General features: G+C 45.1%; 1 protein-coding gene across 5 annotated transcripts; it reads right to left on the bottom strand.

Annotated features, from left to right (window-relative positions):
- Positions 1-243: 243 nt before the first annotated feature.
- On the bottom strand, positions 244-9,864 carry SLC25A38 (solute carrier family 25 member 38). Of its 5 annotated transcripts, none has more exons than XM_074986077.1 (8): positions 9,591-9,864; positions 8,908-8,984; positions 6,601-6,722; positions 5,732-5,816; positions 4,651-4,830; positions 3,793-3,961; positions 2,922-3,088; positions 244-1,418 (listed from the first exon to the last, which is right to left on the bottom strand). In XM_074986077.1, the coding sequence occupies exons 2-8, from the start codon at positions 8,974-8,976 to the stop codon at positions 1,296-1,298; spliced, it is 915 nt and encodes a 304-aa protein (XP_074842178.1). In that variant the 5' UTR covers positions 8,977-8,984; positions 9,591-9,864; the 3' UTR covers positions 244-1,295. The 5 variants fall into 5 exon arrangements, with proteins under 5 accessions (XP_074842178.1, XP_074842180.1, XP_074842182.1 ...); XM_074986079.1 differs by lacking the exons at positions 8,908-8,984; positions 9,591-9,864 and adding exons at positions 6,941-7,053; positions 7,162-7,418; XM_074986081.1 differs by lacking the exon at positions 4,651-4,830.
- Positions 9,865-10,237: the final 373 nt, after the last annotated feature.

Raw genomic sequence — 10,237 nt, 5'->3', positions numbered from 1 at the left:
CTGCAGCCTCCCACGGGGCTGGCTGTCCTTATTGCATTAGTTTTACTACTCCCAATGGAAGGCAGTGTAGTTGTCCTGCCTAGCACACTGGGGAGTTTGTTTGCTGGCTGTTTCTTAGGTGTCCCCTTTTGAAAAAAGACACAAATTAAAGCCAAACAAACTTTCTCCTCTTGGGAGGGAAGGGAGGAGATGCTAGTCCATTTTGGAGCCAAAAATGTGACAGTGTAGATTACAACCTTTTTACATGACATATATTTTATTAGAGACATTTATATCCACAGCACTTAACCTTGGACAATGGTCCAAAGATATAGCTCAATTTAAATAGTTCCAAAACAAAAACAAAGAAAACCCAACACAGCTGGTACAGAAACTATGTAAATGAAGTTTAAAAAAAACCCTCCATTTTCTGGCCTCCACCTCTCATCTAAAAATCATGTCAAGACTGCCAGTGCTTTTACCCTGCCATAGGAGTCATGTAGACAGATATAACAAATACTTGTAGGCAAAGAATAAAGCCAGTCTCAAATATCTTCTAAGACACTGGGTCGTGTTGTGGGAAATACAACTTAAAGCACAAGCCATAAAGGCCTTTGCTGCAAGCCACAACTGAGATGTACTTGGGAACCTCATTGACATGATCTAATGTGAAAGTTACCATGCAAGGTACAGTACAAGTGCATTTCCCAGCATTCCTTTCAGACATATATTTACCCCTCTCCCATATTTTAATATATTATGCACTCTCTGAAACAAATGCTTACACTATGTCCTTTGTAGCATTCTCCTCCATGCCTTCCCATTTGGTGCAATAATAGATAATAGGGCGCATGTCACATGGTCTTGAATCGTAGACTAGACACACCACCCACCAGCAGAGAAAGTTGCTTAATTCTGTAGTCTAAGTTCAGTCACTTCTTCCCCAAATGCCTCAGTTGGCTCCTGTGCAAAGGCTTCTGAGGGCACATTGGACTATTCTAAAAGGGTTTCTTTAAACACTCTAACATAATGAGGTAGTGCAAAAGATTCTGAAACCCTCTCATCCACCAAGGAAGTTGAATGGTACAGACCTCCTGGAATGCTTTACTCTGAAGATCAAGGTCATATACTTCTTTCCCCTACTTGCACCTGTGTCAAAGAGGGCATGTTTGGCAGGTTGGTCCTCTCCTCTTCAGAAATTGTATTGCTCTACCACATTGGAACAAAAGTCCACCCATGCACAACTGAGAAATCACTAGTCTCACTACATGATCCTGTTGAGTGGGTGGTGTTAGGCTGATCTCCACTAAAAGTTGTCAGGATTTTAGCCCCATTTTTGCCATCATCTGTTCATACAGAGTCCAAGCCATCGCTGCCATCAGAGTGCGCCGCAGGGCACGGGGGACACCACCACGGAAAAAGCCAACCACTCCATAGTCCTGCAGGAGAAGACAAAACAAACACCATATCTCACTTCATTTAACTGCTAAACATCTACTGGATAGCATATCCCATGGCTGTACTGAAATATCTATCCTAATCACCAACTGCCAGACAAATCTATGCTCACACAGCACTCAACCAGGGGGAAAGCAGCAGAAAAAAGGATATCTAGCATCACTCAACAGCAGTAATGCTGTGAAACAAAGTACACAACATTAAGGGCAGGGGTGGGAAATCACAGGACATGCAGGAAAACTCTTAACTCTACCAGCAAAAAAAAAGAAAGAAAGAAATGACCAGCTTCACTTCAGAATTTTGTCAATTAATATTTACAGACTTGCCTGTAAGTGTTTTTAAATCTCTGAATGGGATTTACATTTCAGAGAAATTCTGAATGGGAGCAAATAAATAGAGTCTAAGCAGAAGAATGGCTGAAACACAGATTCAAATAAACCAAAACGTTAGGAACTGGTATTGGCCTGCTCTATAAAATTCAACCGCAGAGCTTTCATACTGAGTTTGCAGGCTGTCACATTAGCCAACAGCCATCTCATCCATAATATAACCCAATGTCAGGACAACTGTAAATGAACTTTGATGTTGTGTAACCCATGAACTGAATCATAGAGGTTGTGAATCACAATGTAGAGCCAAACACAGGTCAATGAGTGCTTGATTGGGGTACCCACTCCAGTGCATCCCCACCCTGTTCCTTGGATAACAGATTTGTGTATTAGCTTCTTGCTAGTGTTCAAAGGACAGATAATTGTTTTATAGCCCAGTTATCTTTGAAGCTCGTGTTTATAAAGCAGCATATTACAAAAATTCTCCTGCATCAGTCTAGCAATCACAGGAGTTATACAGTGATAAGCCACAGGAGCCAACCAGCCAGATCCTATAAGGTTATTTGCTTACACAACAAAGTATATTCTGTTAACAGTCTACGGGTAAAAGGGCTCTTTCTAACAAAGTGCAGAAAGGTGAAGTGAAACCACTAGTCACTCAATGGCTCTCTCACTCAGCTAGAAAGACAGTTTGCTTTTCCCCTGTGCACATAAATAAAGGAGGGTGAAGCACCAGGAATAATCAGGAGGTGGAGAAGCTAACTGTCTGGTAGATTAATTTTCACACAGCTCAGGAGGCACAAGGAACAGTAGCTTGTTGGGAGCTGCCTGCTCCCAAGGATGCTCATGTATATTTCTGTCTGACAGAAACTGGACTCCAACTCAAACAACCCACCAGGCATCTGATTGGAGTAACCACTACTGCCTCAGGTTGTATGTGGACCAAGAAATGAAAAGTTCAGTCTCCCAGAACATAACACACCAGAAGCATTTCAGGAGCTACCCTGCTTTCACAACAATACAACTAATAAAGACTCATCTGAAGGTCTGTTTCAGAGACAAAGGTGACAACCTTCTTATTAAATCTGCATCTGTGGTGAAGTGACACAGAACTAAGGTTACACTCACACATAAACTCAATGTTCTCAGTCTCACCTTGAAGATTAAGGCAATGGCCTGCCCCGTCCAGCGATATTTTTCAGGTGTCAGCTGCATGTGGGTTTTGATTACATCAGCAGGCTGTGTAGCCAGTGAGGCCAGGATTCCAGCAAAGATTCCACAGCTGAAGTTCACTAAGGGGGTGAGCGCTGGATCCACTTGGTCTGGAACGGAGCAAGACATAGCTTACTCAGACATAATACAGTATAATTCTCTTCTGTAGATTGTATCTTTCTTATAATACGTATCCCATAATAAATAGAGCTCAGGGAGGGACAGAGGTTACGGGTACAGAGAAAAGATTTTTCAAAGGAGATTAGAAAACAGACACACACATGGTAATTTTAGTTAAGCAGAAATCACTTTCTCTGGGACTGTGACAGGCACAGAGATAAAGAATGTGTGTTGTAGATGTCAGGAGCTGCAGAGGAGAAAGCAAGTCTCAATTTGGCAATTTGCAGGAGTGTATGCGAACTATATGGCATGCTTGAAAATGAGTGATTGACATTGTCAGCTGCTGAGCAAGTCTTCCCACACCAAGCTCTGCCAATACTTCATCCCTAACCTCTGGTTGGCAACTGCTGCCCTGAAGCATGTCTCACACTCTTCTCATAGGCGAACAACAGATCACATAATGTCTGATGCACTTTATGTGCAATCTTGACCAGGGTTCCCTAAGCACTCACATGAGGCCCAGGTCATTTTCACTTGAGACTCCTCCATCCCGTTCTTTACCAGTGAAAGGCTAATGCCCCACATAAGCCCTGCAGAGGCTCAATTCAACCAAACTAAAGTATATGGACAGAAACCCAAGGATACTGGGGTGAGAAGAATCACAATCTGTTACTACAGCCGTGTCCAGCCTTACCCTTAGGCATAAATTTTTTTGTCTGGGTGTAGAACATCAAATAGATGCCAGAAAAGGGTGCATCTCGCAGGAGCGTTGCTGTCAACCCACGGAACAAGCCACGGGACCCTTCTGTCTGATAGATATTCCTCAAAGCTCCATGCACGCTTTCATAGCCATATTTCCCGCTCTGCAGAGGACACACAAAGACAATCACCTACATGTCAGACAGAAGGTCACTTGTACTGGGACATCATTACTGAGCAAATCTTAAAGTGAAAACCCTTTCCTACACAAAAAGGGGTGGACAGTTTCCTTTGACTCCTAAATTCTTCACATGTACCAGAAGGAGCATGCAGCTACACCTCATACGTACACAGACAGAATCCATGGCCACTAGCCAAATTTCTCCTTTTTCACGGCCAATCATACGCTGTAGTTACAAAATATTTCTGGGATGTGTGGAGATATATATATCTCCACACACACCCCATATATAGAAACAAACAAACATGAGATGACAAGAACTAGTCTAGTGACAAAGCAGAACCAGAGACCTGCAATCTTGATACAACATGAACACCAGAGATTCCCACATGCTTTAGCACTGACACTTCATCTGCAACTTTCTCCTATAGTAATTTACTCCCCCTGACTAGGAGAGTTAACTCCAGTCTCTTCCCAGGTCTAAGCATGGTGCCTCCTTAGCAACTGCCTACCAAGGAAGCAAAAGACGAGGGGATTTTGAGCCTTTATCCCCTGCATAACAGATCCATGAAATGGAACTAATGCATGATAAAATATACATCATACAGTTACTGATATTAGTGTTACAGGAGCTGAACATAAAGGTCTAGGAGTATGAAAACTCACACTCACCTCATACCGTGTCTTCACCACGGTTATGGGTAACAAGCAAATTCCTGATACAGCACGGGAGCTAACACCCAGAAAGACAGACTCTAGGGCTGTGGGAGAGCGGTCTGAGAAAAAGCACTGTTTCATTGTGTACAAGGTGCTGAAGTAAATCCCAACCCCTGGAATACATCTCACGAAGGACTGCAGAAATGTGAAAAGTGGAGAGAAAATAGGAGGGAATGATAACATAGTACAGCAGTGATTCCCATCCAGCGGTTTGGGGCTCTCTGCGGGGCCAAAAGTTGGTTTTAGGTGGTCCATCCAGCATTAGACACCAGGACTCCGGCAGAAATCCAAAGCCCTGTTATGCAGGACTGCAGCCTAAAGCCTCAAACCCCACCAGCAGGAGCAACTTAGCTTCACAATGCCTGCTGTGGCATAAGGTCCTATGCAACTGCCCTGCTTGCTGTCCCTCTAACATTGGCCCTGGCTTTTATATGCAGAAAAACTTTTGTTGTGGCACAGATGGGCCGTGGCATTTAAGAGCACATTGCAAGGGGAGCCTGAGAAAGAAAAAGGTTGAGAACCCCTGCACTACAAACATCAATACAAAGGAGCATTAAACTGTCTGGGAAGCTTCAGGCCCAGGAGGGAGTCACTGAAAGAAAAAAGGAGCCGAAGTGAAGGGCAAACTGAACTGAGAGTTCTGCAATTGACCCTGATGGTGAGATATTACCTCAAGACTCTATTCCCCACTACATGCACATTCAGGAACTGAAACAGGCATACACAAGAGCACCAACCATTGAAAATACAGAAGCTGAGATTTTTATATGCATTTCCCTCAGCACTGCACAGCCTAAGTAATATAACTACCTCCCAGTTTTAAAAGTGACTTGGGCATTTCAGAAACTTAAACTTCACCGAGACAGACTTAGGCTCTGAAGTGCCAACATCCCTTCTGAAAATAGGACAGATGTCTAAGTCATTTGGGACTTGCAACACTGAGTGAGGCAACATTTAAATATATTTAAAATTCTAAGTCATACTACCTAAAACATTAGGTTAGAAAAAAAAGGTCAGGGTTAAACTAATCACTCACTGGTGAAACCCCTTTCCAGAGTCCCAGGAGGCTTTCAGCACGAACAACCTTAATGAACAAACTGACCATCCCAACATGACCCGACCTGAAAATTAAAAAAAGAAAGGAATTACATAGATGTACTGCAGCTGTTACCCTACAGCCCTGCCCAAGTTTCCTTTGCCAGATGGCTGGCCCACCCACCCATGCAGGGCACACCAAAGTTGCTACCACACTGTTAGAAGCTCTTTCTCTATTCAGCCTGCTCTTCCTTATTCATTCAATGCTGCTTCAATCTATAGCTTACAATGCCACAATGACTCCTGCTGGTATTATCTGTGGATTTCAACAGCACAGCTAACATCACCATTACAGAAACAACTATGATTTCAGTCTACTATTAGTGACATCCTAGTTCGACACCACCAGAGTGACTGCAGTGTCATTAACAATGGATGGCAAATATACCAGACAAGAAGAGGAAGTTGATTAGATGTTGACACAACAGTTTACCCACTTAGTGTCGGTCATATGAGATTTTCCAGAACATGCAGGGCATCAGTGAAACCACATGGGCCTATCTAGAACAGTTGTTTCAATAATGAATCAGCACTCTCAGCCATATACCTCAGAAGGCTATGGCTGAATATCATTAGGGTAAAGCTGATAAGAATAGGGTTTCATAACCACCTTTCACTTTGTAGACTCCTTCAGAGTACCTCTCCTCCCACACACATACCCAGCTCCATAAAGTCCTTCTCTCTCTCTCTCTCCTCTGCCTGCTGAACTATTACCAACAGATAGTTGAAACCCTATCCTCACCTCTAGGCCCAGGTACATAAGAAAACGTCCTCCAGCCCCAATAAATGATGGAAGCTTCTAGCTCTTACCCACTGGTGGAAGGCTGCAAGGTCTGCAGTCGAGTTTTAAGCAGATCTAGGGGCTGGAAGAGAAGGGTTGAGCATGTTCCACTGATGGAACCACACACAAAGGCCTTTAGCACTGGATGCATCTGAAAGAGAAGGCGTAGCTTTAAAAAGAGTCTTATATAAAAGATTTAACTAGAAACAGCACAGGAGAAAGTGAGAATTCACCAACCCTATGGATTATTTCTGAAGGGAAGAAAAAGCATTTCATGGTTGCATATTGAGCAATAGCAATTCAGTGTGCAGGAATAATTGTGTAAAAGCTCATGAAGGGGATATAAACACACTGTGTGAAAAGTGTTACCTGTGCTTTTTAAATTTATCTGCATGAATTTCCTCTTCACTGTCATGCACACATATACCACAGTAGAGTACGCAGTATAAGAACCAGAGCAGAATAAAAGCATGTGTGGGCATCTAAGCAGATGAAAGGGATAGCTGCAATGCAAAATACACACCAGGAGGGAGAAATCCAAAAATGATTTGTGCTCAAACAAGCAGATGCTAAAAAAAATGAGGAGTTACTTAGACCGTCTTAGGATGTGTTCAAAAAGAGTATGATGTCTTATCAGCAGAAGACCCAGACATTGCGAAAATTTCACTCTCTCTCTCCTCACCCCTCTCCTTCAGCACCAAATCTTGTTCCTGAGAAAGGATTTTTCCTGATCCACACAGGACTTAAACATATTCCAGAAAGAAAGCTAGACGCTTAAATAAAAGCGGTTCAGAGGATCAGACAACAAAGAACTCCTGTGCCCTCCACACAGAATCACCTCAGAACATATTCTACTAACCTAACATTGTCTAATGCCCGAGACCCTCATGACCAGCATTCATGTTTTCAGCTTCTCCTAGCACATATTTAGCTGTCATAAGTAATCTTTTGTATCCAAGTGGTTTCTAGTATTTAGTTTATAGCTTCTCTCTCTCTCTCTCTCTCCCACTAAGGGGTATCACAGGACTCCCACGAGGCTCCTTGTGAATTAGCCTCATTTAGAGTATTAAACGCAAAGTACAGGAGAAGCAATAATCTAACTGTCATCCTGGCAGAGGCATTAGGAGAACTGGTAACTAGAAGCTCTTTCGTGGGGAAAGGAAGAAGAATCTGTTGAGGGCCTGGTTTGCCTGTACGCTCTGGGTCAGGGTCTCCACTCTGCCCCCTAATCCAGGACAGGAACATGCCAGCCTGGGCCTGACAGAGGATCGCAGCGTGATACGTGGTCTCCCATCCCTGTCCCGGCCCCAGGGAGCTGGCCTGGGATCGGGCACCGACTCAGCACACACCAAGCCCTCTACTTGGGGCCCGCCGCGCACACGCACGGGCGCCGACGACAGGCAGTGATGTCAGCAGCGCCCCCAGCCAGTCGCGGTCGGAGGGCTCCAGCCAATCAGGAGAAAGAAGGGGGCCCAGAGTTCTGTTAACTCTTCCACTCCCACGCCGCTCTTGAGCGTGTGTGAGCGCAGCGCGCTGCCGGGCGTGCTCCGGCCCGCGTTCTACCCGGCGGAGAAGAACGCCCCTCACCCCGCCGTACACACTGCAATCCTTAAATGCACCACGCCACTCCCTCCCGGTCCTGCAGTCCCACAATGCACTGCCTCAGGTGCCGCTCACCACCCACTGCATGCACCTCAGTACACGCTGCCTCGCCCGGGATCTCCCAGTGCACTAACCTATGTTTCATACAGTCCCACTATACTGACACTCAATGAGCAGCACATCTTTTCCCTAGACTGCACTCCCGTCCGCGCCTTACCTCGCAATACACAATTCTACTGCGCATTTCTAGTATGCTACAAGGCCTCACCATGTGCCACGCAGGCTTCACAAGACATTTGCAGGGAACTAAACCATATGGCACACAAGTTCTCTTGGATCCAGTCATCGTGCAGCCTTGCATTTATCATATTGCATGCCTTCTACACGCTGTGCAAACAAGTCAGCACGTCTCCCTACTGTAAGCCATGCAACCTTCAATACGGAACTGCTGTCCCCACAGCAATAACCCCAATGTTATCTCTTCCGAACTGAGAAGACAGGAACTCGCTCAGATTCCAGTAGGAAAAATCCTGCAACGTCTAAGGCAAAGGACTTCAGAAACCACAAGCATGCAAAGCTGATTTTTTAAAGGCACAAAATACATAGGAGGTGTTTCAGGATGACAGGACATCACTGTAATTCCCTTCCTTCTCCAGATTTTCCACCCCAGGGATTGTGGCATTTAAACCAAAACATCCACCCATGAACCCACCCACGCTTTTCCATTTCCTTACCATTAGTGTTTCCATCTGGCTTCCTACATCTTGAGCCTGCAGCAGTGGAGGCCTGGTTTTCTGGATCATTTAGGAAGCTGGACACAAATAGAGATGATGTTTTATAAGAAGGTAAACAGACTTGCCCCCCACCCTCCTTCCTAGAGACAGGAAAGAACTGGGTCAGAACAGGGGTGAGATGAAAAACAGGATCTGTGAGCGTTTAAGTGATCGCAATTTCTAATAGATCCTCTTGACATATTCATACCATGGAATGTTAAACTCAAACCACATTTGGTGACTTTTTAAAGAAAAAACCTGCAATTCAACAGCAGAGGAAAACAAAATGTTTCTTGTTTGCCACAAGGTCCAAGGCATAAACTACTCTGAAAATGGGACATGCTGTACTCTTAATATTTAAATGTATCCTTGGTACACAGGTGCACACAACGTTCCTTCCTTTCTCTGCTTTTTCTGCTCTTTCCAGTTTTGCTCCCATCTCGTTATTTTCTCCCTCATTGCCCAGTTTCTTTTTAATAGTCTTTGTATTGACAATTCTTGTAAATCCTTCCAGACTCTGTCTTGTTCTGGAGTCGTTCCCAGAGAGGGCTGCCCAAGCACTCATCTCCCCAAATGCTCCTTTCCAACCGTCCCCTGGCCTTCCATCGGGCAGATTTTACCACAAAACAAATGGCTGTATTCACCTTTGCACTCCAGCAATCCTGGCTTGTGCTCTATCACATACGCATTTCCACAGCACCTAGCACGCGAGCGGCTGGGCTTTCCTTGGTAGCCTTCACCCCGGCTGCGAGCCGCCACTTTGCACTCTGCCGTCAGTGAAACGCCAACATGCAAATCCCCGCGGCCGTTCAAGCTGCTGGCTCTGCTCTTGGGCCGGCGGATGCGCAAGAGAGAAGCGTTATAGCGCTTCCAGCATGTCAGCCTCTGAATCAACGTAAAATCCTGGAGCCCGCGGTGAGCCGCCTTCCGGCCTGAAGCGCTGTCACTCCTGCTGCAGCGTTCGCCTGCCACCAGCTGGTCAACGCCGGGTACTGCAGTTAGTCTGTGCTGGTGTGGCTATGTCTGAAGAAGTGAGTCTGTCCCACCAAAGCTCACCACCTAATAAATTATTTTGTTAGTCTTTAAAGTGCTGCTGGACTGCTGTTTTGTTCTGATAGAATATACGCTAACACGGCTCTCTCTGTTACTATGGGCCCGTTAGGACTCGAGAGACGGTGGGTAGCAGCAATGGTGAGGATCTCTGGGTAGCATTTGAGCCTGCAGTTTCTCTCATGACTTATCCACACAGTGTTGGATTTGCGCGGTCCATTGCAATAACCGCATGTCAGTC

Source organism: Carettochelys insculpta, chromosome 2 (genome assembly GCF_033958435.1).
Source record: "Carettochelys insculpta isolate YL-2023 chromosome 2, ASM3395843v1, whole genome shotgun sequence".
Classification (NCBI taxonomy): domain Eukaryota; kingdom Metazoa; phylum Chordata; order Testudines; family Carettochelyidae; genus Carettochelys; species Carettochelys insculpta.
This window is presented reverse-complemented; position numbering and strand designations above follow the sequence as displayed.

Coding starts and splice junctions, on each gene's coding strand:
- SLC25A38 (XM_074986077.1), bottom strand. CDS start 8,976: ATGATCCAGAAAACCAGGCCTCCACTGCTGCAGGCTCAAGATGTAGGA. Junction 3,089..3,792: donor AAAAAAATTTATGCCTAAGG/GTAAGGCTGGAC, acceptor GCTCCGTTCCAG/ACCAAGTGGATCCAGCGCTC. Junction 1,419..2,921: donor CCATTGCCTTAATCTTCAAG/GTGAGACTGAGA, acceptor CTTCTCCTGCAG/GACTATGGAGTGGTTGGCTT.